Below are 20,259 nucleotides of genomic sequence, written 5' to 3'. Positions count from 1 at the left end.
CTCGGAAACCAACAATTAGTGATTTACGTTACTGACTCCTTCTTCTTTTCTCTATTCTACTTTATCTTTTTATTCTTTTCCTCTAATTTAAAGGCCAGTAATTTATCCGCAACCTTTCAAAATTGTTGGCGGCTGATAATTATTGCCTATTTTTTATCTTTATAATCTTAAAAATAAAAAATGACATAATTGAAAATAAAATAATAATAAATATCACCCGGGAAAACTAACGGATTAAAAGCCATGGTATAAATTGGTGGTTGCGCACGAGTGGCCGAGGTCCTTAGTACAGTGGTCGCCCGTGTTCAGTTCAGTTCAGTCGGTGAAGCCACGCGGTGGCGTTCAGTGAGATGGCGTGCTTGCATCTCCTCGCGTTGACGCAAGTCCTCTTAGCCGTAATTATATTTGCAGGTTTGTTTTAATGTACATTAATATATTATAATAGGAAAATAAAACTTTAAAAACATCATTTATTTAACGTTTTATAAATATCGCTTTTTATTACAATAGTAAAAGTATCATTTGACATATATTTTTCGAGTAAATATGAAAAAATAACAAAAATAATATGCTTATTAATTAAAAATTAAAATAAAAAAAAACAACGTTTCGTAAGAAATTAAATACTTAAGTTTTTTATATTTGTTTACTGAATTTTAGACTTAAAATACTACGAATAATTTATTAATATCACTGCAATAAAGGCAAATATATTTATAATTATGATCCGTCGATTAAAGGTAGGCAACGCATATGCAATTGCGTATGTCTATGAGCAACGGTCACTTCGCTATTTCAGCGATTTCAGGTGGCAGCTCGCTCGTTTGCCACCTTATAATATTTAAAAAAAAAAAGAATCAAATCAATGGTATGTACACGACGACAGGTATTCAATATTGAGTCTATAGATTTGAAGTCACTACAAAGCGGGTATAGTAACTTTTCAAACATTACACAAAATACAACACTCAGAGACGTTTAATTATTTCTTAAGCAGTCATTTTATATTGATATCTACACTAAAGAACACCGATAATGTTTCTGTAAGTTTACTAACGGAATTATTTAAGGTAGTGAAAAATGCATCGTCAATCTTCCCTTTTCACGCCATCGGAAAACTTTTCCAACTTTTTTTTTAATATTGATTTAAGTTGCCATGACATTTTTCAGACTAGTAACTCCCCCTGTATTTTTTGTTTGGTTAAATAATCAAATGAACAAAATAATTGTGATCAAATTATTTTGAGACAATATTACTTCTTACTAATATTGTAAACGCGAATGTTTGGTTGGATGGATGGATAGATGTTTGAAGGTATCTCCAGGTTGCATGGATCTCTCTGAAATTCGGCATAGATTTAGAACATAGTGTGAAAGAACACCACTTAAGTTTTCTTTAATTCGGACAGACTCGCGGGCGATAACTAGTATGCAATAAAATATTTTCATCGCTCATGATCTGTATACATTTGCAGAATTAGTTCACGTCATTCGTTGATATATTTACATAAGCATATGTGAACAATAACATTTTCTTAACATTTCAAATGTCACAGGCAACTTGGCTACCAAGGCTGGCGAGAATTTGCACAGCCCGTTCTGTTAACAACTGTTATTGCACAGAAATTAATTTTATTTAAACTTAAATACGTCAAGACAGTCACTTCGTCTTATTATGTATGTTTAATAAAATTTCTCGTCGTAAAGCGATGATTTACAGATTAAAAAAGAAGATGAACTTTCCAATTTAGCCATCGATTGATGTATGTATTCGTTCAAATGTTACTTCTTACTAATATTATAAATGCGAATGTGTGGATGGAAGGTTGTTTGATAGAAGGTATCTCCAGACTGCAGATCTCGTAGAAATTAGGCATAGATGTAAAACATAGCCTGGAAGAACACATAGGCTATAAAAACTATATCTGTTTTATCGTATTATTCATGTCAGACTTTTAACAAACCGGTGTGGTCTTTTTATTTTTTTATCAACAACAGGACTTAAACCTGATGTTAATCCGTAGTGCCAATTAAAAGGTACCCAATCGTACTGTTAACTAGAAATATTTTATGTTTATATTTCATTTAAATGCAACGCAAAAAATAAAGTAAACAGAGGAAAATTAAATTCAATACGCCATTACGCTAAAGTGATTCTTATCTTACTTCTTACTAATATTATAAATACGAATGTTTGGATGGATGGATGTTTGTTTGAAGGTATCTCCGGAAATGCAAAACGTATTTTAATATAATTTGGCACAAATGCATAACATAGTCTGGAAGAATATATAGGTAATTTATATTTTTTTAATTCCGCGCGGACGGTGTCGTGGGCAATAACTAGTTGTAAATATAAGGAACTAAAGTTATATACAAATGTGCACTGTGAAAACATATCGATTTTGAATTAAAAATCAATTAAATATTTTTTTTCTATACTACAAACAGACACTTAAATTTTATTAATATATATTAAAATAAATATATTTTCTACCATCACTTACTGTCACGTATAAATTCTATATTATCTGTAATCGTAATATTAGATGCACGTGCGTTATCATTATTTTTAATCTACGAATCTACATACTCTTTGGTTAATCTATTGATTTTGTTACGAAATACTGGCTGTATCTCTGATTTTAAAAACAATATGATTAGAAAAAAATAAACGTAAAAAGTATAATTTATTCCATCTTTGAACTACTGATTCGTGTCTCGTAGAAGCAATTTAATAACAGTAGCATCAGATATTTAGATAAACTATAAGATGGTTTGTCATTATTACTTGTTACAAGTATGATTTTCCATAGATTTTCCTCGACACAAAATCAATAAGAATGTTCTATTAGTTTTACCGCGTCAATGTCGTACGAAAAAAATATTTAATCCTTTTTCCAGCAGGCTATCTCTGTAGGTGCCTATCTGTATATAAAAAGATAGGCCCTGCTGAAATTATTTAAGTCCTCTTTCCCTTCCCACCTTTTACTTATAATGAAAATATGAGACGTGGAAGTGGACTTTCCGGATGAGAGGATGCTTGAAAAGGGAATATATTTTCTTTCTGTGCATCCTCTCCTCCGTCGATAAAGGTAGGCAACGCATATGCAATTACGTATGTCTATGGGCAACGGTCACTTCGCTATTTCAGGTGGCCGCTCGCTCGTTTGCCAAATTATGATTAAAAATATGGTAAAATACGATACAATTATGTAAAATGAAAACGAAATTTATTATTTATTGGTTGAGTAATTCATTGTACAAAGTTACATTTGAGTTGGTATTTGCAATTAAGTATTCATAATCTCTGCGATGCTGATAATATTACATGAAATACTAGCTGTCGCCCGCGATTCTGTCCGCGCAGAATTAAAAAAAATCTTAATGTAAGTAGCCTGTGTTCTTCCAGACTATGTTCTATATCTATGCGTGATTTCAAGGAGATGCTTTAAGGAGATCTGGAGATACCTTCTAATAAACATCCATCCATAAATCTTTACTTTCTCATTTATAATATATATTAAATAATGTAAGAAAAACACTTATAAAAATATATTAATCAATGCAAACGAAGGACAGGACTAGACAAATATTTTTTTTCGTTTCGTATTTTCCCTTCGTCATTCATAGACATGTTCCTTTACAAGCTAACCTTCCAATTAGTTCTTATTACTAACAAATAATTGTGAAAAATAATTCCCAACATATTGAATAACAATAAAATAATGTTCCCCATCACGTCATTTTAATGGTGTGTTTTCCTCGCGAACGCATTTAACACGTTTAAGGATAACTTGACGAAGTAAGACCTTAATTTATTTCTTTTGCTTTCCTTAAAAATAATTATAAAACGACGCAACAACGAACTTACTATTATAGAATAAATTTATATTATTTCATCCATAGAATCAACTTCATTATTATTAAAACAGGGTGTTTCCCGTTGGGACGTTGGCTTATAGAATCATACGACTCAATGGAAGTAAAAACTATTCGGTCGATCGGTAGTCCCATCGACCTAATAACACCCTTATAATAGTCTTCTTGCTTGGTTCATTTCTTCGTCTATTTCTTCTTTTATAAATGGCTTGCTAGTCACCATAATTCGCATATTGAATTCAGTGGAATTATTTTACTAAAGTAATAACTTAGCAAATTAAAAGGATTTAATAGAACAGTACTTTAAGTGGGCAATTATTAATAGTGCTGATAAGATTGTATAGATTATAATAATTATTATACTTTCATTTATGTACTCGTCTTTATTTTAATATTATCAATTTAAAGTAACTAGAATCGAACCTATAAGCGAGAAACTTCTATGAGCGAGAGTCATTCTCCAGTCCCGACGGACGACCTTCATAAGTCAAACTACCTTTTTCTTAACGAGGGGAAATGCAGTTCCGCACCCCTGCGCCGGGTCAAACGTGCAGTGCCGCAGGGATTGTGGGGCTTACCTAAAGTCGTTCTGCCATACCCACTAAAACCCCTCAGGCCCTCCACGTCGCCTTGTGGCTAGGTCACGGGAACACTTGCGCAATCTTCCGTAACCCAGCCGGCAGTAAAACTAACCTAACCAAACCTAGCCCGTTAGACAGAAACCTCTATAAGTGAGAAATATATCACGTTCCTTTTGACACTAGCTTGTCCAGGTTCGATTCTATATCACGAAACTTTATTAATAATTTCACACTAATATCCTCTTAACAAGCTAACTAAAGCATTTAATGAGATGTCAGTAGTCTAGTCCTTCTTTAATATTCAAAGTTAGTTAGTTAGTTTTACGAAATAAAAGATGTTTTTGTACATTAAAGCCAATTTTTAGTCGTTTGACCGAATTTAAATGCTGCGTGGAGAGAATAATAATTCGGTGCTCAGTTAGTGCATTTAGAGCTTGAATGTCTTGCTTCGATCGCGTAATGCTCAGGAATTTAAAAACAACAAACTTATTGACTTGCGCGTATTTTAGTAAAGACAATGACGTCCAAACTAGTTTTTGTTTTTGACATAATTGCCTATAAGGTACTTTTAAAATTCGTATTAAAACAAACTACACTACTACACTAAATTAAGCGCCATTTACTTAAAAAAAATTATTTAGCTAATTACAACATCCTGTATATTTGTAGTAAATATCCCAAGAATACATCAATAATCTCTTTTTACAGAAGATGTGTCCGTACCAAAGCCGAAGAAGGTGCTAGATACAGTTATGAACCCTGCATACATCCCGCCAGAAGAGAAGCGCGGTTCATACTGGAAGAAATCGGCCGCTACAACCCTAAAGGCGAAATTACAAGAGATGAAGAACATTAATAAGGCGAAGAATGGTATTATGTTTATCGGTGATGGAATGTCACTGGCTACGGTGATGGCGGCCAGAACTTACGGCGGACAAGTTGAGCGTGGGTTGGGTGAAGACAATATTTTGGAGTTTGAAACATTTCCTGTAACCGGATTGGCAAGGGTAAGTGGACTTGAGTGATTGAAATAGCTAATATGAATTATAGATGTATATATAAAAGAAAGTCGTGTTAGTTACACTATAACTCAAGAACGGCTTTACCGATATGGCTGAAAATTGGTGAGGAGGTAGCTTAGAGCCAGGATACGGGCATAGGATACTATTTATTCTTTTTTTTTTTTTCGAATGTATACCTTGAAGAGCTGCTTTTTATTTAACTTACTAATATTATGAATCCGAATGTTTAGATGGAAGTGATGTGGATGAATGGATGGGTGTTTGAAGATATCTCTAGAACCGCTGAACAGATCTCGATTAAATTTGGCATACGCAAGTATAGAACATAGTCTGAAAGAACACATAGGATACACTAATTAAGTTTTTTTATATTTCCAAGTGAATGCAGTCGCGGGCGACTGCTAGTTTATTATACAGCAGTCAATTGTTTTGCGGAATGCAATTGTTTTCGTATAGGTAAAGGATACCCGTGTTACTGTTTTATAAAATCCTAGTCGCTTTCTCCTTGTTACGTGATTATACGTGATATTTTAAAAATAATATTTCAGACATTTTGTCTTGCATAATTGAAATCAATCAACTCTAAGCAGTTGTATAACAATCTAAAAAAACGACTTAGGAAGTGGATGATCGGTTGTTGCATAAATCTTTGCTAAAATAAAACATCTTTTCGAGCGACTGTTAATACTTGACCTGGCGAATTTTTAGTTACGTAATTTGTTTTTTGCGTATAACAAAGTTGCTGTTTAGTTAAATTTTACCTAATCCGTTGCATCAAAGAGTTGTCATTTTATATTCATTTTTAAATCTTGTTTGACCTTTAGTATCTTTAGTTCAGATTTTTTGTCTACACAAAAACATAAAAAGGTTTGAATAAGTGAATCTTTATTATAAGACCAAATTGGTACGTAGATTTCAAATAGTATGGACGCTGTTTTTATGGCGTATACTTAGAACACTATAGTCTTATCTTACTAATATCATAAATGCGAATGTTTTGATGGATGTTTGTTTGAAGGTATCTCTAGAACGACTTAACGGATCTCCATGATTTAGGCATACATATAGAGCATAGTGTAGAACAACACATAGGCTACTTATTATGTTGTCAAGTTAGATACGCCGAGGAATGCAGGGTATTGAATGTCTATCAAAATTGTAATAAGCTCTCTATCTATGTTATAAAATAAAAACATTAAATCATCATCAGCTCACTATACGTCCCCACCGAGGGGCTCGGAGCCTACCCTAAGTTAAGGGTGATTAGGTCATAGTCAACCATGCTGGCCAAGTGCGGGTTAGTTGACTTCACACATATTTTTGAATTTCTTCTCAGATATGTGCAGGTTGCATCACGATGTTTTCCTTCACAGTAAGAACGTCGGATAAATGTACATATGTAAATCGGAAATCGAAAAACACATTCGTACATGGCGGGATTCGAACCCAGGACCTGCAGATTGCAAGTCAAGTGCTTGACCACTGAGCCACCGACGTCTTTCAAAACATTAAAATTAAATAAAAATAAAAAGCTAATTTAAATTAAACTTTACATTGTGAAATCTTAATATGGCGATTCTTTTGTGTGATGACCTTATTATCGACGTCATATAAATTATTGTATTTTATCATATCATTTTATTTATCAGCAATACTTGATTATTTGATTAGGCACATTTGTAAACAACTAATTGAGTAATATTGCCATTGATTAGATATCAGCTTGATAGTGTTTTAGTGCAAAGACGGTAAAAATATGCGCAGAATCTTTTTGTCACATTTTATATCGTTTTTCTTTTGTTTTAATATAACATCGCGAGTTGTTTTTCAATTGTTTTATTAAATGCATTTGTTTATTTCGTGTCAAAATATTTTAAATTTTTTACCATAGTAGCTGTCGCCCGCGACTCCGTTCGCGTGGAATTAAAAAAACTTAATAAGTAGCCTATGTATTCTTCCAGACTATGTTCTATATGTATGCTAAATTTCATCGAGATTCAGCCGTTCTGGAGACACCTTCAAAAACATCCATCCATCTAAACATTCGCATTTATAGTATTAGTAAGATTTAAATAACATAGTTATAGTTTATACAGTGGATGAGATGAAAGAGTAACAAATAAATGTGCAACTAAATACAAAAATCTTTTAACTTATATATTGCAATCACGAAAGCGCGCAGGGGAAACACCGAACGAACGGTACTTTACCCAATTATTGCGCCTGCTTCGACCGGTTGCAATTATTATTCTCCTTAAATACAACCTCTTTAGATGAAAAAGATTTATATTATTACTAGCTGTCGCCCGCGACTGCGTCCGCGTTGAATTAAAAAACTTAAGCTGTGATCTTCCAGACTATGTTCTATCATATGAATATTCATGGAGATCCGTTCAGCTGTTCTGGAGATACCTTCAAACAAACGTCCATCCATCCATTATTATTTTATTTAGTATTTATTTATTTTGATTATTGGTATCACGGTCAATATATTCTTAAGCAAACCAAACCGCTAGTCTATTGTGAGATGTTGCAACGTCTTATAGAAACAAAAACTTGGTCGTTTTCACCTTTTTTTAACACTGTAATATTAAATTTTAACACGAAAAAGGGCCACGGATCAGCAATAAGGAAAAAATTGTTATGCATGGAACTGTGTCATGGAGAATTGCTTTGGAACTGTTAAGTAAATAAAATAACAATTCGTTTGTATAAACGTGTATTATGTGCTCGTTTTGACGGGGGCACGGCAATGTCCTTTGATTATTGGAAGGCTTATCTGAGGAAAGTCTCGACTAATTTTATATTCTCCTTGACATAACTAAAAGTCAAAGCAAGTTTTTTTAATGTCTGTTTAAGGAGATTATTGCTTAACCAGGTTTCAAGGTAATTGAACTAAAAACTAGACTTGGGTAATTACACGTTTACACATGTATAGACAGATTAGGAGCGTCGGTGGCTCAGGGGTCAAGCACTTGACTTGCAATTTGCAGGTCCTGGGTTCGAATCGGAAATATCGAAAAGGAAAATATCGGAATGGAACCTGCACATATCTCAGAAGAAATTCAAAGATATACGAGTTATACTAGTTACATTTTTTAAATAAATATTGTTTCTTCAAGTGTTCGCGAATAAACTTGTCAAAGATCTGACCTTTTTAAATGTATGTAGGCACGAGTTGTCACCCGCTACTCCATCCGCATGGAATTAAAAAAAAACTGAATGGGTTCTTCTAGTATATTTGTTTTATGTCTGTGCCAAATTTCATCAAGGTTCGTTGAGCTGTTCAAACAAACATCCATCCATCCATCCAAACATTCGCACTTATATGGTATGAAGTATAATTAAATTTATAATATCAAAATATGTAACTCGTCGTAGTCTTTCTTGCGGAAAATTACACAGTGGTACATATTGGTACTTAACAATCAGTAGATATTATCCAGACAAAATACGAAGTGTCACGATCAAGGAAATATTAGTGAAGGTTGAAACATTTTGCCATTTGTCGAATTATAGAAAAAAAAATATTTCACTCTGGTTTATTACCAAAGATAAAAACAAACGTTCGCTGTTTAGTGACACTGAATGCATTAATTAGCTATAAAATTATTGAGCAAAATGAACTTTAAAGTAAAGCAGTATTTTTTTATTTAAAAAAGTCATTTTATTATAATAAATGCTTTTTGTTAACTGCCAGTAATATTACGAGTTATAAATTTTTTTATTCAAATTACCAAACCAATAAGACTTCGAATCATTAAAGAAGCGAGCATACCATTTCCTTAAACCGGCAACGCATCTGCAGGTCCTCTGGTGTTGCAGATGTCCGTGTATGTCGTCGATCACCTCACTCTTCTCGCCGCTTGCCTCCTTCTCTTAAGAAAAAGAAATCTCCATTTGATATTTTCATTGCAACAAATATATCATGTATATTATATATATTGTCATGGCTATACATAAGCAAATATATGTATGTCTTGCAATAACCGGACAAGATGATATAACCCAGATCAAATGTACCGGAATTAGCGACGAGTATCTATTAAATTTTATTGGATAATTACGATACAGAGCTGCATTCATATGTTATTTCATCGCAGGACTTTCCTAATTGAGTTAAGGATCAATTTACACTTATATAAAAACATGAATCATAACAAATATTTTTCTATAATACTTTTTTACCGTATAATAAAAATAGCATTACCATATAGAGATAGTCGTCCATTATTTATTTGATGTTTTAGCATCTTTTGAAATTGAATGTGGATGGCTACAAAGGTAGAATAAGATCAAAGAAAGTATGGATGGATTGTGAAAGATATGCATAAGAAGCGAGTGAAGATATGACGACTGATAGAGATGTATGGAGGAGTACATACTGTGCCAACCCTACGTAGGGATAAGGGCAGGTTGATGATGATTTTAGACAAACCTCCCCATATGCAAAGCATCATATGCAAAGTGACACATGTATTTAAATGCATTTTTAAACATTAAGAACTCACATTTAATAATGAAATAACAGAGTAGCGATAATCTTACTAATATCATAAATGCTAATGTTTAGATAAATGGATGTCTGTTTGAAGGTATCGCCAGAATAGCTGAACGGATCTTGATTTAATTTGGCATAGATGTAGAACATAGTCTGGAAGAACACATAGGTTACTTATCAAGTTTTTCACTCCGCGTGAACGTGAGTCGCAGACTATAGTTAGTTTCAAAAATAAATTATCTTTATTTTTAACGCAATACTGTTAAGGAAGTTTTGATTAACTCCCGGAAATATATTCAATGTAATAAAGAGTTCATGTTTTATTTTCCTAATACAACGGGAAGGTTTCTATTGTTCTTTGACATTGAAAATTTCTTTACGGCCTATTAGCATTCTCTATCGGTTTTCCTTCGTGTCCGTCCATAATATTATAATAAAATGTCTATCGGCCTACACATATTTTTATCCATTCATCGCGTAAAATCAACAACTTTTCATTACTGTCGTAAAGTTTAGCGTAATTTTTAAAAATATAAGTAAATATAAGCGACAAATGTGATCCTACGTAAACTATGATATCTTTAAAATGCAAATTTTTCATTTCGCAAGAATTTTTTTTAACATTAATACGATATCAAATCAAATAATACATTTCCTCGTCTTTCTACCATTAGTCTCAAATATGTACACAGATATTCTTATTTAACGAGTTAATTTAAAAATCATGAAGCAGTGGGAAAATCGTAAAATTTTGGCTTACGACAGTCTACGTACGATCCATCATATATTGAACACAAACCTAATATAGCTCTAGAAGATTCATGTCTAACAGCCATAACCTACAGTGTATAGATAACACTTTTATAATGATTGTACGACATACCCAATATTTAAAATCTTTGGTTTAGTTTGATGGTCTTTTAGCCAACGATGTTATCTAAGTCGATTTAATTCGGTTAACATGCGACTGCACAGCAGCTTATAAACGGTAAATTGTAGCAGGTATTATATACAGTCAAGTGTTAAGTGTTAGAGCGTCGGTGGCTCAGGGATTTAAGCACCTGACTTGTAATCTGCAGGTCCTGGGTTCGAATCCCGCCATGTACCAATGAGTTTTTCCATTTCCGATTTACATATGTACATTTATCCGACGTTCTTACGGTGAAGGAAAACATTGTGATGCAACCTGCACATATCTGAGAAGTAATTCAAAGATATGTATGAAGTCTACCAACCCGCACTTGGCCTGTGTGTTTTGATTGATTGACTATGGCCTAGTCACCCCTAACTTGCCCGAGCCCTTCGGTGGGGACAAATAGTGAGCTAAGTGGGAAGCAAATATAATTCCTTGACTCAACTATGACTAACCATTTTATTATTATTACGTATTATTATGTACTAGTTGTAACTGTTATGTATTACATTTACTAGACTAACAAGAGACTAATGTGTTCGTTTATTAGCGAACAAATATGCTATAAATAAGACAATTTTCGCTTTCAGTTGACTCCAAGGTTTAAGCAAGAACAATTGTTGCAGAACATGTTTTTATCAATTCACTTAACCATTATGTAAATGTTATTGATAACGAATGTCACGTTTTAAGTTGACTTTACTGTTCTAATATTTATTGGAATCGCAATAAGTTCAATTATGTTAAACTAGCTGTCGCCCGCGGCAACGTCCGCGCGGAATTAAAAAAAAAGTTAATAAGTAGCCTGTGTTCTTCCATCCGTACAGACGTTCTGGAGATACCTTCAATCAAACGTCCATCCGTCTAAAAATTCACATTTATAATAAATATGAGTAAGTTTATTTACGTACTAGCAGTTGCCCGCGACTTCGTCAGCGCAGAATTAATAAAAAGCAACCCATAATATGCCAGCGTGCACCTTTCCGTCGAAGACCCGTCACTTCGTTCACCCGTTCTGGAGATTATCCGGAATAAACACAGCCTTAAGGATAGACAGACAGACAAACATTTTAACTTTTTAAAAATTGTTTTCGCTTCTTTGTTATCAGCAACGTTAATACATTAGGTACGTGTATGAATTATAATTTTTATCGTTATTACATACAGACAGTCCAATTTTATTAATATGAGTAGAATTCTTGAAATAAATGTCGTAGACAATGTGTAGTTTAAAAAAACTAGATTACCATATTTATTTTGATAAATAATCTTATATATAAAATTCTCGTGTCACAATTTTCGTTCCCTTACTCCTCCAAAACAGCTTGACCGATTCTCATGAAATTTGGGAGCATATTGAGTAGGTCTGAGAATCGGCCAACATCTATTTTTTTTTAAAGAAAACCATAAATAAAACGTAAGACCTAATTCAAAGAATGTGAACCACTGAGCCATAATGGTAGTAATATTAAGACAACAAAAGGAAACGTAGAAGGAAATAGTAAGTATCGCTTACTCGTCAAATCGACACGAACCAAGGTCGTGCGGACAATGCTACGGTCTTGACAGTGAGGACTCAAAAGACTTGTCAATCATCATATACGATAATACTTATTCAATAAAACAATCAATTGGTATTGAAATGAAAATTCTTAACTAACATTTAAAGACACGACAGACGTCTATCACTTTGAAAGCATTTTTATGAAAACCATCATATTTTTGGCTTTTGGAACAAACTTTCAAGTGACTATAAATCTATACATATAAATAAAACAAGCTGTCTCCTACGACTCCGTCCGCGTGGAATTATAAAAACTTAATAAGTAGCCTGTGTGTTCTTCCAGATTATGTTCTACATGTGTGCCAAATATCATCAAAATTCGTTGAACAGATCCGGAGATACCTTCAAACAAACATCCATCTATATAAACTTTCGCATTTATAATATTAGTAAGAAGTAAGTTTAGTAATAGTGACTGTTATATAGAGGAAAAGTGATATTCGGTACACATGATATATTTGCGTTTCTGATAATGAAAAACCAGTTATAAAAACTTTATCTGTCTGTCTGCTTATCTGCATTTTAAATTCTGCGATCTCAAGCGATCGCCTTTATAAATATGGGGCGTTTTATTTAAAGCAAAATAAGGGTCTTGACAGACAGACGGACGGACAACAAAGGGATCTTATAAGTGTTCCGTTTTTTTCCTATGAGGTACGGAATCCTAAAAAAGAACTAATAAGAAATATTGTTTGCTTATAAACTAAATAGTGCAATATTTATTCCAGACGTATTGCATAGACGCGCAAGTGCCCGACTCAGCGTGCACGGCCACCTCGTACCTGACTGGTGTAAAGACCAAGTACGGCGTTATCGGACTGGACGGCAACGTTACCAGGGGCGCCTGTCACCCGCAGCTACACGAGAATAACTGGGCAACCTCCATAGGACAATGGGCGTTGGACAACGGTCTGGATGTAGGTAAGATAAAAATAAAGACATCCTTTGCCCTATGTTGTCAAATTCTCGAAAAACATAACCAACGGCAAGACTTTCTGTGATCAATGTAAAAACACTGATTGACTAATAATTTTTAATTAGGTATATAACCTCTTTCGCATGAGAAGTTCGTCATTTTGCCTATTAGTTCACTTATAAGACTACGCGCATATTATTGCGCTGTTTTTTCTCCATGGTTGAAGTACTCCCAAGTGGAGTAAACTTCAGCCTATGTAGACTGTACACGGTACAGAGTGGTACTTATTTTACTTGATGCAGGAACATCAAGTAGTAACTTTTATCACGTCATAAATAGTTAAAGACATTGTTAGTTTCCCAACAATTACTTTACAAGGATACAATATCAAAAAATAGGTAGACTAGAAGTGACACTGTAAATTTTTCAAAAAATACTAATAAAATTAACAACCTAAGCTGAACAGTAAATAATCATAACAATGAACGATAAAAAACAAGGATGGACAAAAAGTAATAAATTAATCCCATTGAATAAAATTTTATTTGAATTGATTTACGTCACTGAAAGCGCTATAGATAGATAGTTAACCTTGTTAATTATGTTACATAGCCAAGTAATGGTTAATAAGAACAAAAAAACTAAAATTTACAATACTATACTGCAAAATCATATCGTAAAAGAATATTCCACGGCAAATAAGACGACAAAACAATGGCTTCACATTCAGGATCTTTGACCGAAGAATAGCAGTTCATTCACCAATAAAATCTTAACAAACTAGCTGTCGCCCACGACTACGTCTGCATGGAATTAAAAAAAAATAGTAGCCTATGTGTTCGTCCAGACTATGTTCTACATCTATGCCAAATTTCATCGAGATCTATTTAGCCATTCTGGCGATACCTTCCATTAAACATCCATCCATCCATCTAAACATTCAAATTTATAATATTAGTAAGATAAGTAAGATTCACATCTGAAGCAAAAAATATTGTACATAATTATAAACGTACAGTCAGCTATTTGCGACTTTTTTAGTAATAATACTACAATTCTATTACGTGATCCAGGATCTTGGAGTGGAGCTAGTCTAAATTCCATTCAATTTCTAGGTATAGTCACCACAACGCGGGTAACCCACGCGTCACCAGCTGGTATGTACGCCCACACATCTGAGAGGAACTGGGAGAGCGATGCGGACATTCCTGATGAATGCTTGTCTCTTGGATGCCGGGACATCGCCTACCAACTAATAATGAACAATCCTGGACGACAGTTTAAGGTACGACTGCTTTTAGTAATGTAAAAACTCATCGAGCCGTGACACGCCGTATATAAAACCTCTAATACTAATTGAAGAGTTACTGGCAAGTTACTGCTTTTAAAAAAATACCTTTTCTTGATACTTATTTTGGTCTTCATTGACTATGAACTATGCTAGTACCGAGTTAAAAATATTGACAAAATGTCACTATTATGAGCTACATTTACATAATTTGTGTTGCAAAACGACGTCTTCTTCCCTATTTAGTTTACTTTTCTTTACCCGTTAGTCTATGATCGTAAATCATATCTAATTTTTTACATAGACACGGTCATCGCTTAACATCAAGTAAAACAAAAAAAAATATTCGGAAATTCGTTCGAGTTAAACATCAGACGATGATGATTACTAACGTTTAACATAAAAATAATGTTCCGTCTCATTCAAATTTGAACTTTAACCTTGAAGTAATATATTTTTAAATACAATAACATCATTCCAACTGTAGCATTCGTTGCGTTATATTTGGCTCGTTCACGTACCGACACGTGTTGCCGGTCCAAAGGTCTCACATCGACTGACATCCCCTGTCTCCGGCATGTACTTATGGCGTGTACGCTCGAGACTAACAACACTACGTTTATGCATACACTACATCAACCGTAGCAAAAACACGTGAAACTGAAATCTTCATGGTATAATAGGCAAATTCAATTAGGTAAAAACCTTTGTAACTTAGTCATAACAGTCTTACGCATGCTAGAAAAATAACTAAAATAAGAAAGTTGTTATGCCAGTTGTTATTCTCTAGTTTAGTGTCCGAATTAAACTATTACGCGTACTCCTTAAGATTTTTTAAGATATATAAGTTAATAATAAAAACGGAGAGATTTGTTTTTTTTTTAAGCCTAAGCAGATTCTCATTTGCGACGTTGACCTTGGTACGAGACTTTACCGTCACCAGCCTGTAATTACAGCGTATTATCTCTCATAGTTATTACACTCTTCGTTATTACAATGAATGACGGTCTAATGTTTTTATACAAATTCACAAACTAATCTAACCATTTTATATATACGAGTATAAGTACGTGTGTAAATGTGCAGACGGAAGTTCGTCAGGTATATTGAAAATAGCAATATACATTATAATATTATTTTCGATATAAATACAGAAGAAAATAAATTCCAACTTGATACCTTCACGCGTTCCTAAGAAAAAGGATCTTGACAGACGACTGCAAAGTGATCCTATGAGGGTTTTATTTTTTCTTTTTTAAGTACGGAACCCTAAAAAATGAACCCAATACATCTTATAACATCGTACGAGTATGATTAAAATTATTATAATAAACAGGATAAAACTAACAGATAACTACTAAATATATCCACACTTGAATGTATGAATTAACTAGCTGTTGCACATGACTCCGTCCGCGCATAACTAAAAAAAGCTTAATGAGTAGCCTATGTGTTCTTCCATACTATGTTCTATATTTGTGCCAAATTTCATCTAGACCTTTTAACAAACATTCATCCGAACATTCGGATTTATATTAGTAAGATAGGAATTAAACTTACCAAAATAAAACAGTTTTAAGAATGTAAAAAGTAAGCGTAATCGCATAAGATTGTGTGCTGAATTTGAGTTACGAAATATCCTGCCAAATATTGGCAGAACAGGTTTTTATTTGCGCATGATAAAAAGCAAGGGTTGAGTGATTGCTAAATAATGGCCAGTGAACGTGGAATTAAATGCGTGTTGTTTCGTTATTCATGTTTATTATGTCTCCGAGGCTAAGAAAAAAAAAACACGTTAAAAATATTTCACATGTTTTTGTTTTTAAGTTTTTATTCCATCCAAATAAAAGAACGCAAATAAGATATTTAAAGTAAACGTAATTCAATTGCAGATTACGCAAAATAACCGGTTCATTTATAAACTGAACATATCCTACTGACAAATGCCAACATATTTATGTCGCAATAATTAAACTACAAAGAAACGAAACTTTTCATAAGACGCCATGTGCCTAAAATTCTAACTATGAATCATAGGATACTTGAGTAATCTAAATGTGTCCTTATTAATCTATTTTCAGGTTATAATGGGCGGTGGTAGGAAGGAATTCTTCCCGAACACAACCAGTCTGCTGCTGAACAGCACTGGGCTGAGGCTCGACGGCCTCGACCTGGCGGAGAAGTGGCACGAGGATAAAGTTGAGAAGAACGCAACACACCAATACGTCACCGACAGAGCCGAGTTGTTGAAGGTATGATATACCAATCCAGAAAGAGAAGAAATTGATGAAGTAATAGGAATTTACGAAATAGTTTCAAGTCGTGTTTGTGAGAGAAAGACTTAAGTAAAATACTGATGCTTTGTTTCTCAATTTGCTTTTCTATTTATTTAGACAATGAATAATTATTATTTTTACCTGATTCATTATTCTTACTATAGAAATATGTCTTCTTTCTTCTTCCAGGTGTTTAATTCTGATGACCTTCCGGAGTATCTCCTAGGTCTATTCAACGACGACCACATGGAGTACCATATGAAAGCACACAACGAGCCTACTTTAGAGGAGATGGTCGAAGTCGCCATAAAGATGTTAAGTAGAAGCGAAATTGGATACTTTCTGTTTGTAGAAGGTTAGTTTTAATATAGATAATTTAGGATATTTACGAAACAACTCTCTCTCTAAATTTGGTATTTGACATGCAGCATTCCAAAGTTTGGTGGTTTGGTTTGGATGGATTTAGGATAAATTCAAAATGTATATCTTTAGTGCAACTATACAAATAGCTGTAAGCAATCACGCAATTGATATAAACCTGGTTTCATTAAAATAATTATAAATTCCACAGTCTCTCAAAAACAATTACTTATGGCATTGTACCAATAACTTTTATTATAAGTATTTGTTTAGTAACTGCACCGAAATGGTCATGAACAGAGTTTAATAGCTTACAATAAAAATAATTCCTCCTTTAATAAGACAGTTGTGAAATACAAATCTATGCTTAGTTACGCTATTTATGCTAGTTCGAATCCCACCATGTACCGATGTATTTTTTCCAATTAGATTTGTCATATGTCCATTTATCCGACGCTCTTACGGTAAAGGAAAACATCGTGATGCAACCTGCACATATCTGAAGAGAAATTCAAAGATATGTGTGAAGTCAACCAACCAGCGGGCCAGCGTGATTGACTATGGCCTAGTCAACCCTAACTTTGGGTAGGCTCCGAGCCCCTCGGTGGGGACGTATAGTGAGCTGATTGTGAATCTATCAGAAACTCCTGCGATCATTGTAATTACGTTGCAATTCTTTTGTTTTCTAGGTGGGAGAATAGACCACGCACATCACGACAGCTATGCTCGTTTGGCTCTCGACGAGACGGTGGAATATGCAAAAGCAGTAAGAAAAGCTAGAACTCTGACTGATGAAAGTGAAACATTAATAGTTGTTAGTTCTGACCACGCGCATACAATGACCGTGGCAGGTTACCCTTCTAGAGGAAACGATATCCTGGGCGCTGTGGACACTGCAAAGGGTTTTGATGATAAACCTTATACAACCATCAGTTACGCTAATGGAAAAGCGACATCTATTGCGGCAGATGGAAGAGTTGACGTCACATTGCAGGACCGATTTATAAATGGTAAGAATCAATTAATTCATATCAATGAAGAGAAAAGCGGTTTAAAAATCTTAGAAACTTGCAGGCGCATTATTACTATCCTGCCTTATTTAGCAATTTTTACCATAAGATCTTCCATATTACTTCGTTCTGAAAACTCGTGATTATTTCCACTGTTATGAAACTTTGATAATAAAATCTTGCAGGCGCTTTGGACTATTCGTATCCGAGCTTGGTGCCACTGGACTCGGAGACTCACGGCGGTGAGGACGTGGCCGTGTTTGCCCTTGGGCCCTGGCAGCATCTCTTCACCGCCAGTTATGAACAAAATGTTGTGCCACATCTCATGGCATACGCTATGTGTTTAACAGAAGATAAACACGATAATTGCAAAAGGCATAGACATTTCTGGACGTCCAGCGGTGAACATAATAAACCTTATGTATTTAGTTATGTATTAAGTATAAGTGCTGTGATAATTAGCTTTACGTTTAATTTTTAAGTTAGAAATAAAAATTTATGGCAATGAATACTTAAGTGGAAATCATCGAATTATGTTACAAACATAAGCATTTACGTGAAGTGACTATATTTAAGCCATTACTATCATTCTTTAAATCTGGGTGCTGAAAGTTTAAAACTAGCCTTTTTAAGGACAAATATATCTAGCACAAAATATTAAAATTATTTGTCTAAAATTGATGAGTACAAATATAAGTTAAGATGCCTCAAGGCAAAAACATTACTACGCAATTGTCTCTGTGTTTTTATTTTGTAGAAGATTTAACATGAAATGTTTTACATAAGAAAATATAAATAAAAAAAAAAACAATGTTAAAATTTTTGCAATTTTTTTGTGCGCATGTAATACGGTTACCAATGAAATTAAATTTCTCTAGTGCATGCGTTTGACGTAAGATGGCGCTAATATTAAACAACGCCGATTGACAAGCGAAGTGACAACTCTTGGTTTTGGCAAATAACGTTAAAAAATCTAGATCTTTAGATTAAGACTTTTAGTGTTAGTTAACTAAATAAGTAGTTAACTAACACTAAAAGGCTCACATTACAATGAATTGCAGAATTTTAAATATCTACGGAAATCTGTAAGAGTTTGAGTGTAAAGCACAGATTTAACAAACATACACAGAGATGGAGTTAAATTAAAATTACAAACGATCTAATGTACCTTGAGCATAAAAAAAAACATTTTTTCCGTCAAAATTTTATTATTTAATTATGTGTTGATTTGTGTCGTATAAAATCGTATTTTAAATGCCGCTGTTAATCACATGAGACATGTCTATAGACATATAAAAAATAAAAATGTAAAAGAACAACAAAACATTCACAAATATATTCAACGTGAAATATATCAGTGTTTTAAAAAGAAAAATTTCATCTGATAAAAAAAGGTTGTTAATACTTTTAGTTAATTTAAATTAAGAGTTTATTGTTTTCTTTTAAATTAAATAACAAAATAAGGAAGAATATTATTATTTGCAACAATAATATTAATCCTCGTTTGTTATTAAGAGTTTTGTAATTGTTATATTACTAAAATAATAAAACGGATTTAGTATTTTTCAGAATTTAATTAATTTTTAATTTCAGAATTTAATATTAATGTAAAGATAAAAAAGATTTTATTTACGGGCTATTTTATTTGGCCTTATTCTGTTTATATTTTTTTTATTTAACGAAAATTAAATACCATTTTAATGACATTTAATACGTTTCATTGTAAGTTTTTACCAATTTTAAAATATTGTTATTATAATTTAATAAAAAAATCCTCTTTGAAAAATAAGATGAAATATCTTTTAATTCTTTAATCCTTTAATTATTTTTAATTACTGTTAGGAAGAAAATCCGGAAATGAGCCAGTGTATTGACTCAACACTAGCCTTACTACAATGTCGACGTTTAATGTCCCCTCACCATTCTGACACTGGACTTTGTAACGA

General features: G+C 33.3%; 1 protein-coding gene across 2 annotated transcripts; it reads left to right on the top strand.

Moving 5' to 3' along the window:
* Positions 1-280: 280 nt before the first annotated feature.
* On the top strand, positions 281-19,114 carry LOC106119700 (membrane-bound alkaline phosphatase). 2 transcript variants are annotated; one of them, XM_013314828.1, is made up of 8 exons: positions 281-411; positions 5,175-5,470; positions 13,192-13,384; positions 14,495-14,664; positions 16,749-16,919; positions 17,133-17,298; positions 17,993-18,313; positions 18,499-19,114. In XM_013314828.1, the coding sequence occupies exons 1-8, from the start codon at positions 351-353 to the stop codon at positions 18,792-18,794; spliced, it is 1,674 nt and encodes a 557-aa protein (XP_013170282.1). In that variant the 5' UTR covers positions 281-350; the 3' UTR covers positions 18,795-19,114. The 2 variants fall into 2 exon arrangements, with proteins under 2 accessions (XP_013170282.1, XP_013170281.1); XM_013314827.1 differs by having other exon boundaries at positions 5,172-5,470.
* The last annotated feature ends 1,145 nt before the right edge of the window (positions 19,115-20,259 follow it).

This window comes from Papilio xuthus, unplaced genomic scaffold, assembly GCF_000836235.2.
Source record: "Papilio xuthus unplaced genomic scaffold, Pxut_1.1 DF827135.1, whole genome shotgun sequence".
In the NCBI taxonomy this organism is placed as follows: domain Eukaryota; kingdom Metazoa; phylum Arthropoda; class Insecta; order Lepidoptera; family Papilionidae; genus Papilio; species Papilio xuthus.
The sequence above is the reverse complement of the archived record's forward strand: the minus strand, read 5'-3'. Positions and strand labels throughout refer to the sequence as shown.

Coding starts and splice junctions, on each gene's coding strand:
- LOC106119700 (XM_013314827.1), top strand. CDS start 351: ATGGCGTGCTTGCATCTCCTCGCGTTGACGCAAGTCCTCTTAGCCGTA. Junction 5,471..13,191: donor CTGTAACCGGATTGGCAAGG/GTAAGTGGACTT, acceptor TATTTATTCCAG/ACGTATTGCATAGACGCGCA. Junction 18,314..18,498: donor GCAGGACCGATTTATAAATG/GTAAGAATCAAT, acceptor AAAATCTTGCAG/GCGCTTTGGACTATTCGTAT.